The 27,130-nt window shown below is 36.3% G+C and overlaps 1 protein-coding gene across 1 annotated transcript in view; it reads left to right on the forward strand.

Moving 5' to 3' along the window:
• Window positions 1-27,130, forward strand: part of LOC123749347 (transient receptor potential cation channel subfamily A member 1 homolog) — a 59,994-nt gene that overhangs the window by 27,722 nt on the left and 5,142 nt on the right. Inside the window, exons 2-7 of the mRNA XM_069327298.1 lie at window positions 1,344-1,446; window positions 1,931-3,538; window positions 5,555-5,778; window positions 11,318-11,600; window positions 17,628-17,874; window positions 19,633-19,749. Coding sequence (XP_069183399.1) covers window positions 1,382-1,446; window positions 1,931-3,538; window positions 5,555-5,778; window positions 11,318-11,600; window positions 17,628-17,874; window positions 19,633-19,749 — 2,544 coding nt within the window. The 5' untranslated portion in view covers window positions 1,344-1,381. The remainder of the gene's footprint in view (window positions 1-1,343; window positions 1,447-1,930; window positions 3,539-5,554; window positions 5,779-11,317; window positions 11,601-17,627; window positions 17,875-19,632; window positions 19,750-27,130) is intronic.

A 27,130-nucleotide genomic window follows, 5' to 3' on the forward strand; every position in this document is an offset into this window, starting at 1 on the left:
AGGTACGGACTCCATGTTGGGGCCACATACTCCAGGATTGGTCTTACATATGTGGTATAGAAGGTTCTGAATGATTCCTTACACAGGTTCCTGAAGGCTGTTCTGATGTTAACCAGTCTCGCATAATCACACACTCACGTGTGTGTGTGTGTGTGTGTGTGTGTGTGTGTGTGTGTGTGTGTGTGTGTGTGTGTAAAATAGACACTGAGGACAGGCAGCTTGTGCATGTCTATTCGTTAGGTGTATATCGAGGTCCACCTCCAAGGTGGACCTCGGTGGTGGACATTATAACTATATACATAATTTATTACTTGTAACTATATTTAAATAGTTACTATATAAGTTACTTTATGTAAATTACTTTAGGTACTATTTAATAGTTACTATACAGTATTTGAATATGTAACTATATACAATTAAGAATTTATTATGTTTAACTATATTTAATTAGTTACTATATAAGTTACTTTAGTTACTATATTTCAGTAAGTAACTATATATATTTCAGAATCTATTACTTGTAACTTTAAAGTTATTAATAAATAAGTCCTTGCATAAAATGTAATCATTATAACTATATACATAATGTATAATAAAGAATTGCAAGGCCAATTATGACATGATGCTCAATAAATACAAAATACAGTTCAGACAATACTGTAGTAATTGTTACAGAACTGCGAATAGTAATGGATACATTATAAAAGATAAACAACAGAGAATTTGAAGTCATTACTTTTCATAGCAAAATTTAGCTAATTCAGAAACTTTGTTTTTAGACAGATTAAAAAAAACGATGTTGAGAATTACTGTATAGAGGTGACATGTATATTGGCACAGTAGGAAAATCAGTAAAATACATATACAGTACTGTATATGCAGGCGATGAGTCACAATAACGTGGCTGAAGTATGTTGACCAGACCACACACTAGAAATTGAAGGGACGACGACGTTTCGGTCCGTCAAAGTCTCAAGTCTCAAGTCTCAAGTCTCTATATATATCAAATTCTCAAGTCTCTCAATCGACTTGAGAATGGTCCAGGACGGACCGAAACGTCGTCGTCCCTTCAATTTCTAGTGTGTGGTCTGGTCAACAGTACTGTATATCATTTTAAATTTGAAATTTTTAGGCTAAATTTATCATTAATCATCCATAAAGGTTAAAGAAGTCTACAGTATTTTAAATTTGTAATACTGACTATGTAAACAGGATGGTGGCTCTAATTTGAGATGTAGCTGGTAAGGTGCTCCAGTGGAGCACCTTACCACCTTATATCAGTTTCCACCTGTGTCCCCTTGTGCGTGTTCCCCTTGTGTTAAATAACTTCCTCCTGTTTCAAGACTGTTTACTGTGTAGAAAGCAGCAACACCAGCTCAGGATGGGACCAATGCCACAGCTCTCCCAGGGACCATATGTAGCTGTTCCCATGGACATCATTGATGGGTAGGTATATATTGTACGGTAATTTGCTTTGTTATTCTTTCGTAACTGTTCCAAAAATAGTAGTACAGTAGTAGTTCTGGATTTGATTTATAGATAATACTTTGCCTGTAAGGACCTTTTCAAATGCTGTTTAGATTTGATAAATCCCCTACAAGCAAAATTTAATTTACAAATAAGTCTACTCTAAACTTCTGTCTATTTCTCTATGTCATTGTCATCACCTTGTGTTGTGTTCAACTGTATAGAGTATTTACAGTAACTCTGGGTATCAAATTCAGCACATATTGTATTGCCTTTTTTAATTCTTTTAATTTACTTTCTTTGAGTGACATTACTTAATTAAAACTTACATGAAAACATATCCCGTTTAATTTATTTTTTAGATTTTTATGTTCATCTCAACTGAGAAAACATTTACTGTATTTTGAAAATTAATTTTAATATTACAGTAATGATAAAGCATTAAATTTATGTTATCTTTCAGAAAGAGGAATTATGAAACTAATGCACTTGTCAGAGCAGTTAATCAAAAAGATTATCAGCTGTGTCAGAAATTAATAGAAGATGGTGAAGATGTTAAATACATAAATGAAAAAGATGGGTCAACACTGCTTCATATTTTGGCTGAGAAATACTCCAAAAGAGAAACCAGAGCTCAGAATATACCTTCTCTCCTACTACAGCATGGAGCAGATGTAAATGCTATGAACAAGAATGGAGAAACCCCTCTCCATATTGCAGCAAGAGAGGGTCTTTCTGACTTTTGTGCCATCTTGTTGGAACATCAAGCTGTTAGAGTAGACATAAAAAATATGAAGCAAATGACGCCTTTACATTTCGCTGCTCAAAAAGGGGAACTTGATACTTTGAATTTACTGATACAAGAAGGAGCTAATCCCAATATTAAAGACAGCCAAAAATACCTTCCACTTCACCATGCTGCTGAATGGGGTTATCATGAGTGTTGCAAGGTGCTTGCTTCTTTTTACTCTGTTGGCAGAACTCAAGACAGGCAAGATATTCCACCTGTTATGTTGGCAGCAAGGAAAGGTCATTATCGATGCTATAAAGAAATAGTTGATGCTAAAGCCGACATGAATCTCAACTACAAAGATGGTGTAGGCAATACAGCACTTCACATAGCAGCAAAGTTAGGATTTGAAAAGTTTGTTGACTTACTCCTTGAAACAGGTGCTCCTCCAGACATACAAAACAATGTTGGGAACACACCAGTAATGGAAGCTGTCATAAAAAATAAAGTGAATTGTGTAAAGGAACTGATAGAGAATGGAGCTGCAGTTAGTATCAAGAATAATGCTGAACGCAGTGTTCTTCATTTGGCTGCTGCAAAAAAGGCAGATGAATGCATGGAATACTTGCTAACTATTGACAGAGTAAAGGACATTATAAATGAAAAAGATAATGATGGCTTTACAGCTCTTTTCATTGCAGTAAAGAAACACAGTGAAAACTGTGCAGTTTTACTTTTGAATGCTGGTGCATCACCTTCAGTTGATGGGGTAACCCAACACAAGTTATGTCTTCTCCATCTTGCCGCAGAGAATTTTAAACCAATATTTCTAGAAAAGCTTCTAGCAATGTGTGAGTTTGATGTAAATGTCACCAACAAAGATAAGGAGACTCCCTTACATCTGGCAGCCCGTGCAGGTTCCAGGGAGGCATGCCAAATGCTTTTCCAGAAGGGTGCTCAAGTAAATGCTGTAGACAAAAATGGTAGGACAGCCTTGCACATTGGTGCTTATCATGGCCACTCTAGCATAATCAGGCTATTCATAAAGAATGGTGCAAATAAACGTGCTAAAGATGATTGCAATTCTACAGCCTTACACGCTGCTGCAGCTAAGGGAAATATAGAGTGTTGTGAAATACTGACTGATGCTGATAAGTCACTCTATAAAGAACAAGACAAGAGGAAAAGATATGCTCTAGATATTGCTTTTCTTAAGGGCCATTATGAGGTCTTTAAGCTTCTGCTACAAAAATTGCCGTATAGAAATATCTGCACAATGCCACAAGATCTGCAAGAGCATCTCCACTCCCACACACATAAAGCACTTAAAGATAGAAAAAAGTAAGTTCCTTATCTGTTCCTGATTAATTTTGGACTAATAAATATATAGATATCTTAGTAATATCTGTTAGTGAAGTTTAATGTTGAATAATATAATGATACTCTAAGGGCTTATTCTTTTACAGTAAAGTATTTGTAAATGCATGAATATAATTTTATACTATACTATTTAAGCTTAGTAATCCAAATCATATGGGGCTTCCCCCATTTGAATTAACTGAATATTCAACTTGGATATTCCTGGTAAGATATTTGACCGAAAATGAAAAAATTGCAATTTATGGGATGAGGTCCAGTGGTGTTCCTGAGATGGCTCCCCCATTACTAGGTCACATCAGTTGCAGGAGTCATGTTTGGTCTAACTTTCTTGCAACTTCAACTGTCTACTGTCTATTGGCCATCCAGAGCCAAAACCTGGCCCCCCACCCCCTCACAGAGGCACATTGAGTAAGGGGCTATTATCATCACCTCTCACTGGGAAAGCATCCAGAAAGTCAGCAAAGCTTTAATGACAGTTGTAAAATTCATAGATAATGAAACATAGAAACTGCCAAATGACGATGTTGTGAGCCAAGCCTGGAACCCCAGCCCACAGCCATTTCCAGTGATCAGTTCTGTCACTGATGTAGTTGACACTACTTATAGTGCTCCTTGAGTCCACCTTTACAAAGGGTCCCTCTGCTTTAAAGCTTAGTGCTAGCCATCCTTTGCACTTATCTTTATGGATGCCTTGTGTCTGGGTTGGGGCTTCATGATCAGTGCTCACCAGACTGCCCAGAGATGGTGGTCGTGCCCATTTCTTCGGGAACATAGCACTGTGCATGAGTTTGCAGTTGTGTGGCATGCCATGTGGCATACCCTGCGGAAGACTCAGCTTCACTCCGACTGCTCCAAGGTGGTTCATTGTCTGAACCGAGGCAGGTCGTTTTGATCCATTGCCCTGTGGAGCTGGCTTCTCAGAGTATGGTTCTCTGTGCAGTTCATATGCAGGGTGTGTCCAATATTTTTATAGATGGGCTATCTCACTTCCATCTCATTTCCACAGAGTAAACTGTCAGCAACACATTATTCCATTGGTTTTATGAGATGTTCATTTGCGCTGGGGTGGACATCTTTACATCTGGGTGGAACCACCTTCTTCCTTCCTATGTGGCTCCAATCACAAGGCTCTCACATTTGATGCCTTTCAACTGAACTGGTCAAGGCATAGGTGCATTTACCTGAATTTACCCGAGGGCCACTAATACTAGTGGCCTTGACGAGGACAGGAAGCTGGCGGCTTGTCAAAGGTCCCCCATTTGCCCTGATGATCTTTTCTATCCATATTTTAAAACCCAGCAGAGTTTTGGCGTTTACGGCTTCGGCGGGAAGGCAGTTCCACAGGTATACAACCCTATGGGTGAAAAAGCATCTCCTGTTTTCTGTCCGGAACCTTTGATGGGGGTTATTGGTACTAAGAGGTTTCAAGCTAGTTTGAGTTGTTCTTGTGTGAATCAATTGCAGAATTGTTTGGCAGTTTTGAGGTTCTATTTTCTGTGAACCATCCAGTTGTCTGTAAAGCTTCGCTAACTTCCTGGATGCTTTTTCCAGCATCCAGGAAATTACAGGCACATGGAATAAATGGGAGAATACTTGGGTGGTGAATTGCCACTTGCTCCCTGTGCCTCCATGAAGGGAAGGGAGCCAGATTCTGGCTCCCTTCCCTTGTAAGCCAAATAGAACCTCCGTGACTGATGTATGGAGCCATCTCAGTAAAATAGCATCAGGGAGCCACCTGGGCTACTTCAGAAAGAGGCATTTAATTACATTCAATGCTGTTTTTTTATGTAATTGTTTCCTTCAATTGCTTAGAAAATTACAAAATCTTTACAAAAATACAGTACAGTATTAAAATAATTTAAAATACTGAAATATTGTATTACTTAAAAATCCAATGCATAATTCAGTTTATAATATTATGGGATATAATATTGTACTAAAGAATTACAGGTATGATAGAAGTTATCTTAATTATAGGACAGGTGTGGAAGCCATTGTGGAGAGTCAGTGGTGGGCAGCAGGATTTGGTGGCACCAAAAAGCATGAAGGAGTTCCATGTCCTAACTTCAGAGATCTTATAAAACTTTACCCATTCCTTGCTTTGAAAGTGATGGATAATTGTACTTCAGCATCTGACACCACAACCAGTTCAACCTACTATGATTTCAGAATATTTGAGGATAATTATTGCATCACTGAAGGTAATACTATTTATAAATCTTTATTTACTTGTCTGCACTATACACTAATAAAACAAATACAGTGTACAATTAATAGGCATTAAAATACTGTATGCAGCACTAAAGAATTTTCTTGATCCAGCTAACACTATACCCTGTTTATTTATTTTTATTTTATTTATATATATACAAGAAGGTACATTGGGATTGTAAGGATACATAATATGGTAATTACAATCTTGTAAAGCCACTAGTACGCGCAGCGTTTCGGGCAGGTCCTTAATCTAAGAAAATTTTAAGTAGGTAAATACTTGCAAAATTTATAAAAAATTATAACAGTTACAAGGCAAGAAAAAAAAAGATGAAAGAAAATTGTAGGTATATTAAAGCACATAGGTAGCTCAGATTGATTGCAATGACAGCTTGAATGGTAGTTGACAAAAATTGGTACGCACAATACAGTATATGGCTAACACATAAAAGAAGACAGCAATGAACACAATGATAAGGTTGTTTGGGTTAAGTACATAAAAATTGGGAGATTGGGTAACACTAGATACAGAGCAAATTAAAGCTCAGTGTAGGAAACTAAGAAGATGAAATTAGGTACTTTTTGGTTTTGCTTTTAAATAGGCAAAAGTTTGACAGCTTTTCAATTCACTAGGGAGTGAGTTCCATAGACTAGGTCCCTTAATTTGCATAGAGTGTTTACACAGATTAAGTTTGACCCTGGGGATATCAAAGATATATTTATTTCTGGTGTGGTGGTAATGGGTCCTATTACATCTGTCCAGGGAGAGTTTCAGAGCATGGTTTGCATTTAAGAACAGGGTTTTGTAAATGTAGTTGACACAAGAGAATGTGTGGAGGGAGTTAATATTTAGCAAGTTTAGGGATTTAAACAAGGGAGCTGAATGTTGTCTGAAAGCAGAGTTAGTTATTATTCTGAGAGCAGATTTTTGCTGGGTGATGATGGGCTTAAGTTGGTTTGCAGTGGTAGACCCCATGCGCAGATACCATAATTAAGATAGGGGTAGATTAGTGCATAATATAGTGAGAGATGAGCAGAGTTAGGAACATAATATTTTATTTTAGAGAGTATACCAACTGTCTTAAAAGACTTTCTTAGTTATGTGTTGAATGTGGGTGCTGAAGTTGCGTCTCTTGTCTAGGAATAGGCCAAGAAACTTGCCATCATTTTTTTTACAATTACAATTACAATTACAATTACAATTACAATTTTATTTAGGTAAGGTACATACATACAATAAATTTTTACAAGGATTGTTTGACTTATAGGTAGAGCTAGTACATACAATGCCTAAAGCCACTATTACGCAAAGCGTTTCGGGCATGATAAACTTAAATGACAAGCTTAATACTAATTGAGCATAATGAGTAGAATGAAAACAAGAAATGAAAACATAGATGAAAAAGCAGCACAAATACAATTATGTCGACAAACAGGGCTTTTTAAAGAAAAAAACAGACATTGGTTGACAATAGAAGGGTAAGGTAGGTTACAGGGAATTTATTAGGTATAGCTTCACTTTTAACTTAAACTGGTTGAGAGAGGTACAGTCTTTAACATGGTTGGGAAGGTCATTCCACATTCTGGGCCCCTTGATTTGTAGAGCATTTCTAGTTTGATTAAGTCGTGCTCTAGGAATATCAAAACTGTATTTATTTCTGGTGTGATGCTCATGGGTTCTGTTACAACCTTCTATGAAGCTTTTGAGATCAGGATTGGCATTATAGTTTAGCGTTTTATATATGTATAATACACATGAGAGAATGTGCAGTGACTTAATGTCTAACATATTCAGAGATTTAAGTAGGGGTACCGAGTGATGTCTGGGGCCAGAATTGGATATTGTCCTAATAGCAGCTTTGTGTTGAGTAATTAGAGGACGTAAGTGATTTTGGGTAGTAGAGCCCCAAGCACAAATACCATAGTTGAGATATGGATAGATAAGGGAGTAATAGAGAGTCACCAGGGCAGGGCGTGGTACATAATATCTGATCTTAGAAAGAATGCCCACAGTTTTTGAAACTTTTTTTGATATGTTTAGAATGTGTCCCTGGAAATTCAGCTTGTGGTCAATGAGAATGCCAAGGAATTTGCCATCTAATTTGTTACAAATTTGGGTATTGTTTATTTTGAGATTTATTTGATTAGAGGATTTATTGCCAAACAGAATATAGAAAGTTTTGTCAATGTTAAGGGTGAGTTTGTTGGCAGTTAGCCACAGATGGACTTTATTTAGCTCAGTATTTACTGTGGCATTTAGAGCAAGGGGATCAGGACTGGAGTAAATGAAGGTTGTGTCGTCAGCAAATAGAATTGGTTTGAGGTGTTGGGAGGCATTTGGAAGGTCATTAATTTGACCTTTGACCTGGAAGGTTTTATTACTGATGTTAATGTTGTCTATCTGTAGCTGAATTGCATTTGATGATTTGCTTCCAAATAAGATATAGTAAGTCTTTTCTATGTTTAATGTAAGTTTGTTAGTTGACATCCATAAGTGGACTTTTTTTAATTCATTATTCACAACATTATTTAGTGTGTGTGGGTTGGGGTCTGAATAGATAAGGGTAGTATCGTCAGCAAACAATATAGGTTTAAGAATATTAGAGTCATTAGGCAGATCATTGATATATATAAGAAATAGAAGAGGTCCTAAGATGCTGCCCTGTGACACTCCAACGGTAATTGGTAGAGTGGAAGAAGTTGTATCCTTGATGGTTACACATTGGTGTCTGTCACTAAGATAGGATCGGATGTAGTCAACGGCAAGGCCTCGGATACCATAATGCTGTAGTTTAAGCAAGAGGTAGTTGTGATTAACAGTATCAAAGGCTTTTCTTACGTCAATGAAGAGTCCAATCGGAAACTCATTTTTGTCAAGGGCTGAGTAGATTACATCAAGGAGACTAATGATTGCATCATTGGTGCTCTTTTGGGACCGGAAGCCAAACTGACTGGGGCTGAGTATGTCGAATTTTACGAGGTAGGAATAGATCTGTTTGTAAATAATTTTTTCAAATATTTTTGATAGAATGGGTAGATTTGATATTGGTCTATAATTGTTTATGTCAGCCGGATTGCCTCCTTTATGGACTGGCGTTACTCTTGCTTTTTTGAGGATATCAGGGAAGGTGTGACACTCTATAGATTTGTTGAACAGTAGAGCTATGGGTAGGGCAAGGGCATGGGAGGCGCTCTTGTATACAATGGACAGAATTTCACTGGTGTTCCCTGCCTTGGTTTTTAGAGAGTGTATGATGGACACAACATCTGCCGGGCTGACTGGTGAAAGGAGAAGATAGTTTGGATAGCTGCCTGAGAGATATGTGTTAATATGTGTCTGAGTCTGTGGGATTTTACTGGCAAGATTAGCACCAACCGATGAAAAGAGGCTATTAAATTCATTTGCCATTTCTAATTCAGTTGACGGTATATCCCCATCCTTCTAGAGTTTTATTTGGTTATGTGAGTGTTGTTTAGTTCCTAGGATACTAGAGATTGTTTTCCAAGTGCTTTTCATGTTGCCTTTCGCTTTATTGAATCTATTCACATAATATGCAAGTTTTGCCTTTCTTATGATACTGGTAAGCATTGATGAGTACCTTTTAGCTACTTCCTTTGAAACTAGGCCAATCCTAAGTTTCTTTTCATATTCATGTTTCTTGTTGATTGAGTTGAGAATACCACTTGTGAGCCATGGATTGTTTAATCTTTTGTCAGTTACTTGCTTGGTAAGAAGTACTGTGTACTGTGTGTAAGAAGTACCTGTACTGTGCTATTCACCCGTCTATCCATATTTTACGTAAGTTGTCTTTGCCCGGGGATGTATTACTCAAAACTACCTCAGAAATAATTATTGGGTGTAAGGGGAAAGGAATTAGATGGGAATGGAGTAAGAAAAGAGAAATTAGAAAGAGGGGTGGAAGGGGGTTTGTAGTGTGGTGGCCCAGTGGTACAGCACTCAGCTTTGCAGCATATGTATGTACATACTGTACATAAATACATACATACATAAACACACATATACACAGTTTAAAAGTTAGTTTAAAAACTAACTACACAAAGCTGCTGAAGAAATATAAGAAAATTAACTTTCACAAACAGAATGGTAGATGGTTGGAACAAGTTAGGTGAGGTGGTGGTGGAGGCCAAAACCGTTGGTAATTTCAAAGTGTTATATGACAAAGAGTGCTAGGAAGATGGGACACCACGAGTGTAGCTCTCATTCTGTAACTACACTTAGGTAATTACACACACACACCATATGTAGTTGGGTATATAATCTCAAGCCATTATGTCATCCTTCTGTATTTCCTTGATAAATGTGTTGAAACATGAAGACATTCGGAACTTTAGTTTCATTTTCCAAGTGGATACTTACGCATACATGTGAATCAACGCACCATGGGTTTGTTGAAAATAGATCCTGCCTTACTAATCTGCTTACTTTTCTGGAAACGGTAACTGGCTATTCAGACAAAGGACTTCCGGTAGATATAGCGTACATGGGCTTTGCTAAAGCTTTTGTCACGGTACCACACAAGAGACTGGCAAGGAAATTACAGGCATATGGAATAAATGGGAGAATACTGGAATGGATAAAACAATGGTTAAAACATAGAAAACAAAGGGGTCATGCTAAATGGGAATGAATCTGACTGGGAAAATGTGCTAAGTGGGATCCCACAGGGGTCCATTTTGGGGCCAACCCTTTTTGTCATATACATCAATAACTTAGATGAGAATATTACAAACCACATCATCGAATTTGCAGATGACACCAAGATCTATGGTAAAGTGGGAAGTGAAAGTCATATCGAGACCTTACAAAGAAATCTGCATGAACTCCACAAATGGTCAGATGACTGACAAATGCTCTTTAATGTTGATAAATACAAGACCTTGCATGTGGGGCATAACATTCCACATCACAACTACCAAATTGACAATACTATCTTACAGCAGATAGATGAAGAAAAGAACCTTGGTATCAGAATCCATCATTCACTAAAAGTTGCACAACAAGTGGGAGCGGCAGTAAAAAAAAAAGCAAACCAAACCTTGGAAATAATCAAGCATACCTTTACCTTCAAGGAAAAGAAAGTAGTCGTTCAACTGTATATGTCTCTGGTGCACCTCCACCTGGATTATGGCATCCAGGCATGGAGACCTTAACTTCAGAAAGACATAGCAGCTCTGGAGAAGGTGCAACACCAGGCAACAAAAATCATACCAGAGGTTAGTCATCTTTCATATCAGGAACAGTTGAGGGTCACTGGGCTAACAACACTGCAGATCAGGTATGACAGGGCGGCTTTCATAGAAATCTTCAAAATACTAAACAATTTGGACGATGTCGATCCAGACACTTTCTTCAAAAGGTCAGATGTAACACAAATGAGGAGCAATGGGTTCATGCTCAACAAGCATGAACCCATTGAACTATTTACAGTGTAATGAGTAATAGTAGATTATTATTATCTGAAGGTTAATGGAGTACAATACTGAATATTTATTTTTATGTTTTTACAGGTAAAAATGATTTAGGCACTAGCCAAACAAGTCCGTTTGATTCTAAAACTTGGAAAGTGCTAGCCTCTGCTAAAGAGTTGATATCAGATACACTGGTGTGGAAGCAAGAGCATCCTGTGAGCATCATGATACAGCACAGATGCTTAGATCTTCTTCAACATTCCCTAACTGAGGCATGGATCCAGTATAAGTGGGGATCATATGCCAGGCTCCTGTTTACAGTACTTTGTGCACTTAAGGCTATCTCAGTTGTCATCCTTGTCAGCTTTATGATAAATGTCAAGTAAGTTATCTTATGTCACATTTACTGAAACCTTGTGTTGTATATAATTTAAGTGATCATTTTTATTGTCTAAAGTGCATTATTTTCTTTCACTTGATTTAAAATTGCTTCTGTCAAAGCTTATGTAAATTTCACCACATATTGCACAGTATAAATTTTCTATATATTACACAATAATTGAAAAGACTGAATGGAGACAGGCCTTGCCTTATTTTACAACGCGGCTGTCTTAATTAATCAATTTATCTGAAAATAATGCTTACAAGTTGCGGACAAATGTAAACAAGATAAGGGGTTACTTCATACTTAAGCCATCACAGAATTGTGGTTCTTTACTCTCCTAAGCTCTCTTATAATTTAATTTAGTAAATTAGCTACTTGATATTATTTTTCTTATCTTTCAAATAGTTTTGTGCAGGACGAGTTAAAATATATTTTTCTGGCAGGGGCCCCTCAGTAGTTCTCCAGCACCTCAGCCTCTGAACATGCAAAATCTTTATTAGTTTTCTCCCTTCTCAGCAGTTTTTTTTTTTTTTTTGCAGGGATATTCCTGCGCGGGCCCTAAGCCTCTGGCTGGCCCACTAAGTGTTGCTTGTTTCTGTTTTACTTGGGCGGAGTATGAGTATTTATGACTCGTATGGTCGCTTCAGTAAGATTTTGCCATATGTGTTTAACAACTTCTTCTGCTCTGTTGAATCTAAGTTGAAATCTTAATGTGTTTGTAACTGTGCACTGTGTTAGATAATATTCCAGTGGTCTGTCGGGCATTTCTCCACAGTGTTGACATTTCCTCTCATCTTCCGGAACCTGTAAGCCTATTTCCCATGCACATGGGTATCCAAGCCAGATGCGATGTAAGTGCACTTCTGTTGCTCTACTGCTCCCTTTCATCAAACTTAGTGGTTCGTAGTTGGTTGAATTCTTGTACCATCCCGCAGATCCTGATGTTGCAACTGCTGTGTTGTGGTCACTGTACATCTTTTGCATTGCTTTGTTTCTAATTACTTTCTTAATCTGTGATAGACTCTGTGGTATGTAAATGTCTACATTTCTCCTCTTAGTAGCAAGTTTTGCAGCTTCGTCTGCAATGTCATTTCCTATTATTCCCACATGACTTGGCACTCAGTTGATAAGTATCCGTCGGCCTTGTCGTTTGAGTGTTTGCATGAATGATATGACATTTGTGATCAGATGGATGTTATCACATATGTGTTCTTGTTGCAAGGTTTCAATGGCGGTTCTCGAATCTGTATGTATGATAACATGTTGTCGGTGTTCAGCAAGAGCATGTTCCAAAGCCTTTTGAATGGCTAGCATCTCTGTTTGTAAAGTCGAACACCCATTTGAGAGCCTCCAACTATTTACAAAGTTTCCTGCTTTAACTGCAGCTCCGGTTTCTTGTCCCTGCTGGTCTACTGATCCATCTGTGAAGTAAGTGAAGCTGTCGGATGCCATGTTTGCTTCTATATGCATCTGTGTCAGAGCAGTTGTTCATCTGCAACATAGTTTCCGGGGTATTGGGAGTCTTCTCCTTGGCATTGTTGCAAAACAGATACTCTTTCATTTCTTATCAGCTATTGTTAATATTTTAATAGATAAATATCCGAATTTGTTCACAGAATACACTGTACATGCAAAAAAAAGTGTGCTGATTGGAGCAACATCCTGGGCCATGTGAAGGTTTTTGTAGCACACGCCATTTGGCAAGTGAATGTAAAGATAACATTGTTTGTAATATGGGGAATGATGAGGCTGTTTCTTATAGCAGACCCAGATACAAAAATGGGGATTTAGGATGCCATTCATAAGATATGATGTTTATAATTTCAAATTCAAAAATTCAAAATTCAAATGTTTATTTAGGTAAAATACATACAAAGGGTGATACAAAAATTGGTGAATTTATAGATAGAGCTAGTACATACAATGCATAAAGCCACTATTACGCAAAGCGTTTCAGGCAGAAAAAACACTATAAGACAAACTTAATAATAATCGAGATTAAAGTATAAAATGTGTTGAGAAAATAAAAAAATAAAAAAAGGGGGAACATGGCAGAAAAAGCAAAAATACAATTTGGTCGACAAACAGCATTGTATAAAAATAACAGACATGGGTTGACATTAAAGGGGTAAGGTAGGTTACAGGGAGTTAATTAGGTAGTGCTTAGTTTTTATCTTAAACTGGTTGAGAGAGGTACAGTCTTTAACATGATTGGGAAGGTCATTCTACATTCTGGGTCCCTTGATTTGTAAAGCAACTCTTGGAATATCATAAAGGTATTTGTTTCTGGTGTGGTGAATTTAATAGGTATAGCTTCGTTTTTATCTTAAACTGGTTGAGAGAGGTACAGTCTTTAACATGATTGGGAAGGTCATTCTACATTCTGGGTCCCTTGATTTGTAAAGCATTTCTAGTTTGATTAAGTCGTACTCTAGGAATATCAAAACTGTATTTATTTCTGGTGTGGTGCTCATGGGTTCTGTTACAACCTTCTATGAAGCTTTTGAGGTCAGGACTGGCATTACAGTTCAGCGTTTTATATATGTATAATACACATGAGAGAATGTGCAGTGACTTAATATCTAACATATTCAGAGATTTGAGTAGGGGTACCGAGTGATGTCTGGGGCCAGAGTTGGATATTGTCCTAATAGCAGCTTTGTGTTGAGTGATTAGAGGACATAAATGATTTTGGGTAGTAGAACCCCAAGCACAAATACCATAGTTGAGATATGGATAGATGAGGGAGTAATAGAGTCACCAGGGCAGGGCGGGGTACATAATATCTGATCTTAGAAAGAATGCCAACAGTTTTAGAAACTTTTTTTGATATATTTAGAATGTGTCCCTGGAAATTCAGCTTGTGGTCAATGAGAATGCCAAGGAATTTGCCATCTAATTTGTTATAATATATATATATATATATATATATATATATATATATATATATATATATATATATATATATATATATATATATATATATATATATACATATATCTACACATACACATACACATACACATACACATACACATACACATACACATACACATACACATACACATACACATATACATATACATATACATATACATATACATATACATATACATATATATATATATATATATATATATATATATATATATATATATATATATATATATGTCGTACCTAGTAGCCAGAACGCACTTCTCAGCCTACTATGCAAGGCCCGATGTGCCTAATAAGCCAAGTTTTCATGAATTAATTGTTTTTCGACTACCTAACCTACCTAACCTAACCTAACCTAACTTTTTCGGCTACCTAACCAAACCTAACCTATAAAGATAGGTTAGGTTAGGTTAGGTAGGGTTGGTTAGGTTCGGTCATATATCTACGTTAATTTTAACTCCAATAAAAAAAAATTGACCTCATACATAACGAAATGGGTAGCTTTATCATTTCATAAGAAAAAAACTAGAAAAAATATATTAATTCAGGAAAACTTGGCTTATAAGGCAAATCGGGCCTTGAATAGTAGGCCAAAAAGTGAGTTCTGGCTACTAGGTACGACATATATATATATATATAAATATATATATATATATATATATATATATATATATATATATATATATATATATATATATATATATATATATATATATATATATATATATATATATATATATATATATATATATATATATGGTCTGAAGCCATATTGACAAAAGCTAAGTATATTGTGTTTGGCTAAATAAGAGTAAAGCTGCTTGTAGATTAGTTTTTCAAATATTTTTGACAAGTTTGGCAGGATTGATATAGGTCTGTAGTTGTTATTTATTTATTTATTTATTTATTTTATTTATTTATTTATGCATATACAAGAAGGTACATTGGGAATGTGAGGATACATAATATGGTAATTACAGTCTTGTAAAGCCACTAGTACGCGCAGCGTTTCGGGCAGGTCCTTAATCTAAGAAAATTTTATGTAGGTAAATACTTGCAAAATTTATAAAAAAAAATAACAGTTACATGGCAAGAAAAAAAAAGATGAGAGAAAATTGTAGGTACAGTATATTAAAGCACATAGGTAGCTAAGATTGATTGCAATGACAGCTTGAATGGTAGTTGACAAAAATTGGTAGGCACAATACAGCATATGGCTAACACATAAAAGAAGACAGCAATGATCACAATGATAAGGTTAACATCCGTGAGATCACAACATTTGTGGACAGGGGTTACTCTCGCATTTTTTAGAATATCTGGAAAGGTTTGGAGTTCAAGTGACTTGTTGAAGAGTAATGCAATAGCAGGGGCTAAAGATCTAGAGGCTTTTTTGTAAATTAAAGTTGGTGTCTCCTCAAGGGCACTAGACTTGGTTTTAAAGGAAAGGATTATCTCATTTACATCAGTGGAATTTGCAGGCGTTAGGTACAGAGACTGTGGATAGTTACCTGTAAGATAGTCCTGAACATCAGTACTGGAAGATGGAATATCATTTGCAAGGGATGACCCAATGGAAGAGAAGAACCTGTTGAAGTCAATAGCAGTATCAGAGGCTGTAAGCTGACCATCATTATTTGACAGGAGTATTGGCTTGTTATTTAAACTCTTCTTTGATCCCAATATTTGTGAAATTGTGCTCCATGTTTTCTTAATGTTGCCCTTTGGGTAAATTTATCTTCGTAGTATTTAGTTTTGGCTCTTCTAATTATTTTAGATAGCAATGACGATTAATTCTTTTAAAATTCTTTGGAGACGATTCCTAACTTACTCTTCTTCTCAAGGTCATGTTTTTTATTAATGGATTTAAGTATTCCCTTTGTAAGCCAAGGGTTGTTTAGCCATTTTGTAGTGAATTGTTTCGTAAGCACAGGACAGTGGGTGTTATAAAGGCTGAGAGTTTTATGAAGACAAGATTGCACTGCTAGGTTGATGTCCCCTATGTTACCTAATTCGGACTCCCAGTTGACATTAGCAGCAGCAGCTATAAACTTGCCTATGGCAGTTTCATTGTGCAGCCTAAAGCTTATTTCCCTTTTCTCTAAAGGTGGTTTGTTAACGTTAGTTAGGAGAAATGTGGGGTAATGGTCTGTAGTGCTATCGATGATTATCCCTGAAGTAAGTGGAGTAATTTGTGAACCCTACTTTACTAATGAATCTGTTCATAGCTTTGTTGGAAAACAAAAAAACAGTAGACGAATTACTGTACCATCCTGGGATGTTTCATCACAAAGGGTGTTCTGATTCATCTTTGGTTTATCTAAAACTAAGAGTCAATCCTTTTTTGTCAAATAAAGTGTAGATTCTCCACAAGTTTCATGTGTGTAATGATTGGGATAGGAGGAGAGATTTGACTACTATATCAAGTTTTACTTGACTCATACCAATGCATATCTGAAATACAAAAACAAATATCATAGCAGATCAAAGCAGAAATTACAATTATCTTAATAATAAAAGATCAATTAGGTAACCAACTGTATGGGTCTCTTAGAAAATATATGATCATTATTACTAAAAACTAGGGGATTAACATCAGATATTTCACACTTGACTCAATAAAAATTACATGGGTAATAAATCCTAATATTTCTTTAAGCATTTAATGTAGACATACACCGATTCTCCTAGATTCTCCTTGGTGCCCAACCACTAGGACTGGACGGTAGAGCGACGGTCTCGCTTCATGCAGGCCGGCGTTCAATCCCCAACCATCCAAGTGGTTGGGCACCATTCCTTCCCCCTGTCCCATCCCAAATCCTTATCCTGACCCCTTCCTGGTGCTATATAGTTGTAATGGCTTGGCGCTTTCCCCCCTAACAGTTCCCTTCCTAGATTCTCCTTAGAGTCTCCTAGAACCCAGGTAAATGGAATACCCAGATTAGCCTATGCCCGTCCTATACCCCAGACCATTCCCTCCTGCAAAGTTGGGTGAAACTTGCCTCAAGTGTCTGGCCTCCAAATTTATACAAACAGATTCTTTCTTATAGTGAAGATGTTTCATTACATATATTTATTCTTTTTTAGGAACTGGAAGCATATAACAGACAAATACAATATGTCAGAAGAAATGTTCTGTGATGCAGTTCTGAAGTCTCCCACAGTTTTGTCAGAGGTCGAGGCGGCAAACACAGAGGACACCATTGAATCTCTGACTATAAGATCAACAAATGAAGCTTCTGAGTGGAATCCAACTCCATCTCGTATAAGTCATAGCTTCCTGCTTTTTTCACTGGTCCTACAAGTCTTCCTGGAGATAAACAGTGCAATGAAGGTAATTTAAACTGCAGTTAGTTAACATATTCAATATTACTTATATTTAGTCAATCTGTTACTAATTTAGTGACTAATTTAAAATTAACAAAAGACTTAAATATATGTATAGTGATATATTTAAATACTCAGTGTTTGACTTCTAATGTAATCTACAGGGTAATCCAAACATAATTAGCTTTAGAATATCATTGCTCAATGATCTGAAAATTATTTGGATTAGCCAATACCATTCTGTATGAACTTTTAGAACAGAAGTCCGGGTAGTACAGTTGGGTTTGTTCTCGGCTCATAATCAAGAATCTTGGGCGGGCCAGAAATGGTTGGGTGCATTTCCTATTGCCTCATGCCCCTGTCCAACTAGCAGTAAATAGGTACCCAGGAGTTAGTCAGCTTCTTGTGGAGTTGCATCCTGGGGAGGGTCAGTAATTCGACCCTTGAAGAGGATCTTGATATAAGCCTAACATGTACTGTATGTTTATACTGGCTACCTGTGCCCCTGACACAATGAATTTAATAAGAATACTGGAAACTGCAGAATGCTTGTTGGCTCATGAGACAGCTCCTATTTATATCCATCCAATCTTAAAACACTTAACACTCAAAAGGCCTAATGGCCTATAAAAGGCAGCTCATATTTATATCCACCAAAACTCTTATTTATTTATTTAATTTATTCATTTATTTATATACATATTAGTATATTTTGGTAGCAGTCTTTCTTGCAAACATATGTTGTTAAATATGACCGAAAAACTAAGATTAATAATTCTAACACGAATTTTCTCAATATTTATGATGTTTCTGTTTACTGTCGATGGTAATTGAAAAATCAATTCTCCAAAATTCATTTTTATTTCTAGTCTGACGCGGCGCTTGAACGCGTTTCGTAATAACTTATTACATTTTCAAAGACTTTAGTTTACACACACAACTAACCTGAAAACACTAAACAGAGTTTTACTTATGCTAACACTAAACAGCTTGTCTTATATACTCGCATTTGGGTGAGGTGATATGTTGCAACAGTTTTGGATAAGGTGAACAAACTTTTGACCAACACAAGACAGAACACGGAACAATGGGTATTAATCAGATAAATGAGAGGGAATAATGGAAGTAACAGTAAAGGGCCTATTGGCCCATACTTCCTCTTGATGCTTCTATATTGGTACGGAGTCTTGAAGTCACTTCAAGACTTCAAAACCCCATTGTAATTATAAACGCTATTATTTTCCCTTGTTTGTATACCTAATTTTGCTTGGCCCCTAGGAGTGAGGAGGGTGTGTGCCTGTTCAAAGACAGGTGTGGGATGGACAAATCCACGAGGGCCGTGATGAGGGTTCGAACTTACGCCCGGGATGATCCCAAACGCTGCCTTCCCTCATCACGGCCCTTGTGGATTTGTTCATTTGATACATCACGCTATTGTGATTTCTGTGTGTAAAAGTGTGGGATGATTGACGAAAAGGATTATCAAGACCAGACCCTAGTGTACCTTTATGTTTTATGCAGTAATGGCCGGGTTTTGATAGTTTGTACTCTATTGTATGGCTTAGATGCTCTTGCCCTTACACGGGGGTTTCGAGCTAAGCCGATAGGAGCTTAGTATATTATGTTATGGTATCTATTTACCAGCAAGATGGTTTATTTTGTACAAACCCTTCCAAATTTATTATTACGGTAGTAGTATTAATTTATTTATTACAGTACAGTATTATTTTTATAATTATTTTTATTATTATTATTATTTTGACAGCTAAAGTGGCATTATCTTCATAGCAATTTAATTTTTGTACGACTCCCGTGCATAGTGTTAACAGCCATGTTGCTCATCCCAACCTCCTCCTGTGATTTCATGCTTGGCATCAAAATGGTAAGAAATATCTTCTTTATTTTTCTTTAATTTCTTTATTTTTTGTTTTTGGTTTTGCTGAATTAAATGTTTATGCATTAATCTCACTTCTGCCTTCTATCACGGCCAAACTGTAGCACTTACAACTCTTTGCAGCGAAATGGGTTGACAAAAATTACTATACAGTATTATAAAGCTATATTAAACAAAAGTCCAGCAGTGAATGTAATAATATGTCTTTCTACTGTAGTGGGCCCCTGGGTGGCCCTTTGGTGGTGCTTGTCGCTTGTATAGCTCTACATGTATCCTGCAACACCAGGTCCTTCGGAGCCATAGATAACCTACCACAGACCAGAGGCCAAAACCTAATCCAATCATATAAATGGCTTGGAGGTAGGACATAAAGAGTTAGATCTCACTCCCTGGAAGTCACTGATAGTTAAGCACTCAAAAGAGGCAAGGGATGCTAGATCATCTAAATCATGAGAAATATCCACCAGAATGGTACATTGCACCAAAACATGCAACCACAAGGAAAATATATTAGCAACCCTGACAACAAAAAACACAGTAGGTAGGTTGTTACCCCTAGTAGTTACACACCTATTCTATATTTTATTTAGGCAAAAGTACTGTACATATAAAATAGGATACAAGAAGTAGTTAGGATGTATAGGGAAAGCAAGAACAGTACTACTGTCATGGAGGGCGGCAAGTAAATTGTGTAAGGCGTGGATCCCTCCCCTTCAGGCTGCGTCAAATTCGCAAACAAAACCCTGGTCTTATCAAGCAGTGCTACACTAGGAATGGTACGATTTTTGCGAAGAAGGAAAGTACAGGAAAAAGATATGAAATAAAATGTGACCAACAACTACTGGCCTTCCTTAGTGATTGTGGTATATCTGAAAACCTGAACCCGACCAATGCCAATACTTAAAATAACTCTTTCAGTGCCTGAGCCTAACCTAACTTAATCTAACTTTGTCTAAGGTGCTGTCTCTGCCTTACCATTTACCTGATGTTCTCCTATTCATATAATTTCCTAAATAATCCATCAAGTCTCCATGCACTTATGCAAGCATCTACCTCAGTTTCATTGTAAAATTTTACTCTTAAATCTAATCTTACCCTATTCCATTTATATTTTAAATTTATTTGTATTGATCTATGTCATTTATTGAAATCAATTATTGATCTCATTTTTGTTCTTTTAATTAAGTTCATACTAATTATAGGTTAAAACTAAGCTAAATAAAATTTATTATCTTTAAGATTATTTTACTTTACAATTATCATTTGTCAAATTTTTTATATATTCATCTTGACAGTCTCTACTGATTTTTTGTTCTCTCCACCAAACTTGTGTATCCTCCATGGCTATCTAGTGACCTTTATTCTACCTCTAATTGTTTCAATTCTTTTGTTTACTTGCATTTATTGTTGTGTTTTGCCATAATTATTCTCTAATTTTAGCAGACTCAATACTTTGTAAGCTCTTATTGTATTGTTATATTATTGTATTGTTGTGTTTTGCTATAATTACTTTCTATTTTACAGCAGATTTAGTTTTCATCTGTTCCTGTAATTGCTTATCTTATTGTATCGTGACATTCTTATCTATATGCTTACTGATATTGATCCTGATCGAAATCTTCTGTCCCATATCCACACTAATCAGCACATTGATCATCATTATTGCAGGTATTACACAGCAAATCTTGCAAAAAACAAACTCCTAAATAGCACCTGCTTATCAGTTTACAATCAAAATGTTAGGTCACTTGGTAAACATTTTGATGATATAAATGCACTACTTACAGCACTAGGTACTAAATTATCTTTCATCATTTTAACAGAAACTTGGCTAAGTAATGACTATACCCAACTCTACAATTTAGCTGGTTATAAAGCCATTCATAACTGCAGGCCTAACAAAAAAGGTGGCGGTACAGCAATATATTACAAAGATACCTTCATTTGCAATAGTGTCATTAGTGATAGAGACGACTATTGTGAATATACCTTTGCCAAGTTCTCCAGTAAATCCCTTAAATCCTCCCTGATAATCGGTGCCATCTACAGATTTCCTAATACCAACATAGCTTTATTCTCTGACAATGTAAGGAATCTTATCATAAATAACAATCTCAACAAAAATCACATCATTCTGGGAGGTGATTTCAATATTGACCTGGGTCTTCAAAACAACCCTCAAGTTGACTATTTCCGTAACAGCATGCACTCCTGTATGCTAATCCCCACAATCACCAAGCCCACCCGAGTCACTCAAACATCTGCCACTACCCTGGATCACCTTTGGACGAATATAACAGCTCCCCTTACATCTGGGGTAATTTATGACAGAACAACTGACCACTATCCTACTTTCCTCATAGCAAACATTGACACATCACCACCAGAAACCAAAAAACTTTCATTCAGGCTACATAGTGAATCAGCTTTAGGCAATCCCTCTAATGCACTTCACAATATTAACTGGGAATCTGAATTTAATAATTCACAGGATATAAACTCATCAACTAACCTCTTTCTCTCCAAAACTCTAAGCCTCTACAACACTCACTGTCCCCTCCTTACCAAACAAGTAACTGATAAAAGAAAAAATAACCCGTGGCTCACAAGTGGCATAATTAAATCAATCAACAAAAAACATGAATACGAAAAGAAATTTAGGAGTGGCCTAATTTCAATGGAAGTAGTTAAAAGGTACTCATCAGTGCTTACCAGTATCATAAGAAAAGCAAAACTTTCATATTATGAGACTAGATTCAAAGAAGCAAAAGGCAACATGAAAAGCACATGGAATACCATCTCTAACATCCTGGGAACTAAACAACACTCCCACAACCAGATAACACTCTCTAAGGATGGCCTTACACTGTCATCTGACTTAGAAATGGCGAATGAATTTAATAGCTTCTTTTCATCGATTGGTGCTAACCTTGCAAGTAAAATCCCACAGACTCAGACACATATCAACACATATCTCTCAGGCAGCTATTCAAACTCTATTCTCCTCTCACCAGTCAGCCCGTCAGATGTTGTGTCCATCATACACTCACTAAAAACCAAAGCTGGAAACATCAGTGAAATCCCATCCATTGTATACAAGAGCGCCTCCCATGCCCTTGCACCACCTATAGCTCTGCTGTTCAACAAATCCCTTGAGTGTCATACCTTCCCTGATATCCTTAAAAACGCAAGAGTAACGCCAGTTCATAAAGGAGGTAATCCGTCAGACATAAACAACTACAGACCAATATCGAACCTACCCATACTATCAAAAATATTTGAAAAAATTATCTACAAACAGCTCTACTCCTATCTCGTAAAATTCGACATTCTTAGCCCCTGTCAGTTTGGCTTCCGCTCTCAAAAGAGTACCAACGATGCAATTATTAGTCTCCTTGATATAATTTACTCTGCCCTTGACAAAAATGAGTTTCCAATTGGACTCTTCATTGACCTGAGAAAGGCCTTTGATACTGTTAATCACGATTACCTCTTATGTAAACTCCATCATTATGGAATCCGAGGCCATGCACTGGACTATATCCAATCCTATCTTAGTGATAGACACCAATGTGTAGCCATCAATAATATAATCTCTCCCATTCTACCAATAACCGTTGGAGTGCCTCAGGGCAGCATCTTGGGACCCCTACTATTTCTTATATACATTAATGATCTGCCTAATGTCTCTAACATTCTGAAACCTATTTTGTTTGCTGATGATACTACCCTCATTTACTCCAACCCCAACCCACATACACTAAATGATGTTGTTAATAATGAACTAAAAAAAGTTCACTTATGGATGTCAACCAACAAACTAACACTTAACATAGAAAAGACCTACTACATCCTATTTGGAAGCAAATCTACAAATGCAATTCAGCTTCAGATTGACAATGTAAACATTAGCAATAAAAATGATGGAAAGTTTCTTGGCATATTCCTAGACAAGAGACTCAACTTCAGTACCCACATACAACACATAACTAAGAAAGTCTCTAAAACAGTTAGTATACTCTCCAAAATCAGATATTATGTTCCTAACTCTGCTCTCATCTCTCTATATTATGCACTAATCTATCCCTATCTCAACTATGGTATCTGTGCATGGGGTTCAACCACTGCAAACCACCTCAAGTCCATCATCACCCAGCAAAAATCTGCTATCAGAATAATATCAAATTCTGCTTTCAGACAACACACAGCCCCCTTGTTTAACTCCCTAAACATGCTAAACATAATCTCACTCCACAAATTATCTTGTGTCAACTACATTTACAAAACCCTGTTCTTAAATGCAAATCCTTGTCTGAAACTCTTCCTGGACAGATGTAATAGGACCCATTATCACCACACCAGAAATAAATATCTCTTTGATATCCCCAGAGTTAAACTTAATTTGTGTAAACACTCTATGCAAATAAAGGGACCCAGTTTATGGAACTCACTCCCTACTGAATTGAAAAGCTGTCCAACTTTTACATCATTCAAAATCAATACTAAAAAGTACCTAATTTCATCTTCATAGCTTTTCTCTTTTTGCCTTAAAATTGCACTGTATCTATTGCTACCCAATCTCCCAACCTTTTTGTTCCCAATTTGAACATCTTTACCATTGAGATCATTGCTGTTTTCTTATATGTGCTGCCATTCTATTGTATGGTGTTTATATATCTTGTTTATCTGTATCTTTTGCTACCCAGTCTCCCAATCTTTATGTACCCATTCTGAACATCTTTACCATTGTGATCATTGCTGTCTTATATGTGCTGTCAATCTGCTGTATGGTGTCTATTAATCTTGTTTAAATTACTAATCAAGCTGTGAATGTAATCAATCAGAGCTTTAATATAACAATGTGCTTTAATATACTTACTTATCTCTCTCATTTCATTTTTCTCTTGTAATGTATCTTTCATTTATCAATTCTGATTGAAATTACCTACTTAAAGTTGTCTGCTAGATTAAGGACCTGCCCGAAACGCTGCGCGTACTAGTGGCTTTACAAGAATGTAATTACTGTACTATCCAATGTATTCTCACAAACCCAATGTACCTTCTTGTATATATATATAAATAAAATAAAATAAAATAAAATAAAATAAGGGGCATGAAAAATAACGTGTGAGAGCTCGAATATAATCATGTAAGGGGTACGAACTTCTAAGCCGTATACTGGAGTACCAGCTATCGAAACCCGTCTTTTACTTCCTTACTTTCAGTATATGTACATAACTTTAAATCAGAAATACAGAACAAATGTTTATGATAAAGAAACACCTGAAGCACAAGAGTGATAGTGACAATAAGCAGTATTGGGCAGGTCTTCACCAGGTACATTAATACTTGATTTAATGATCAGTTTACCCAAGGTGAACCCTGAGCTCCTGGGGCTGGCACCTGGTGGTGGGAGTAATTAGCACTGGTAATGACTTTAGTTGTCAAGATTGCTAATATTTTGTCTTGATGTTGTCTGTTTTGATACACTACTTTTCTAGTTTTTTTTACTTTTGGTTTGGGTGATCTAGCATTCCCTGCTCCCTGTGCCTCTTTGAGTAGACCAGGTTTTGTCCTCTGGTCTATGAAAAATATTCTATGAATCACAAGAGCCTTGTGTGACATGATACATGTAAAGCTATGCAGGTGGCTAGCAGCAAGGAGCCACCAAGGTACACAACCAGAAAAAAAATTACGATAAAATTACGTCAACAAATTTAGTCATCATAATTTGGGTTTGGGAGTAAAGGCTGATAAGGGGGTTTGCTTCTTGGAACCTTAAAAAAAAAAAAAAATAATGAGTCCAAATAAAATTTATATTTCAAAGCTATAGAAAAACACATGGAGATTACAGGGAAATAAAGTACCAATTCCTGTACTGTATGTCCAACTTCGGGCAAAAGTTAACCATAGTTGGTGAGAATCGATTCCTAATTTCTAAGCCATACTTCCATTTATAGAACAATCCATTGATCAGAATCACATTACCAGTAATGTACTGTATTGTATAGGGTAAATATAATTTCAAAATAATTTGTACAAAGTACAAAGGAAACTTGTGTTTAACACTTCATGTGTTAGCCACATGAAGTGATGCTGCTATAAGCAAGGTGGTTTCATTATTTATTTATTTATTTATTTATTTATTTATTTATTTTTATTTATTTATATATATACAAGAAGGTACATTGGGTTTGTGAGAATACATTGGATAGTACAGTAATTACATTCTTGTAAAGCCACTAGTACGCGCAGCGTTTCGGGCAGGTCCTTAATCTAGCAGATAATTTTAAGTAGGTAATTTCTATCAGAATTGATAAATGAAAGATACATTACAAGAGAAAATGAGATGAGAGAGATAAGTAAGTATATTAAAGCACATTGTTATATTAAAGCTCTGACTGATTACATTGACAGCTTGATTAGTAACTTAAACAAGATTAATAGACACCATACAGCAGATTGACAGCACATATAAGACAGCAATGATCATAATGGTAAAGATGTTCAGAATGGGTACATAAAGATTGGGAGACTGGGTAGCAAAAGATACAGATAAACAAGATATATAAACACCATACAATAGAATGGCAGCACATATAAGAAAACAGCAATGATCTCAATGGTAAAGATGTTCAAATTGGGAACAAAAAGGTTGGGAGATTGGGTAGCAATAGATACAGTGCAATTTTAAGGCAAAAAGAGAAAAACTATTAAGATGAAATTAGATACTTTTTAGTATTGATTTTGAATGATGTAAAAGTTGGACAGCTTTTCAATTCAGCTGGGAGTGAGTTCCATAAACTGGGTCCCTTTATTTGCATAGAGTGTTTACACAAATTAAGTTTAACTCTGGGGATATCGAAGAGATATTTATTTCTGGTGTGGTGATAACGGGTCCTATTACATCTGTCCAGGAAGAGTTTCAGACAAGGATTTGCATTTAAGAACAGGGTTTTGTAAATGTAGTTGACACAAGATAATTTGTGGAGTGAGATTATGTTTAGCATGTTTAGGGAGTTAAACAAGGGGGCTGTGTGTTGTCTGAAAGCAGAATTTGATATTATTCTGATAGCAGATTTTTGCTGGGTGATGATGGACTTGAGGTGGTTTGCAGTGGTTGAACCCCATGCACAGATACCATAGTTGAGATAGGGATAGATTAGTGCATAATATAGAGAGATGAGAGCAGAGTTAGGAACATAATATCTGATTTTGGAGAGTATACCAACTGTTTTAGAGACTTTCTTAGTTATGTGTTGTATGTGGGTACTGAAGTTGAGTCTCTTGTCTAGGAATATGCCAAGAAACTTTCCATCATTTTTATTGCTAATGTTTACATTGTCAATCTGAAGCTGAATTGCATTTG

The sequence above is a fragment of the Procambarus clarkii genome, chromosome 19 (assembly GCF_040958095.1).
Source record: "Procambarus clarkii isolate CNS0578487 chromosome 19, FALCON_Pclarkii_2.0, whole genome shotgun sequence".
In the NCBI taxonomy this organism is placed as follows: domain Eukaryota; kingdom Metazoa; phylum Arthropoda; class Malacostraca; order Decapoda; family Cambaridae; genus Procambarus; species Procambarus clarkii.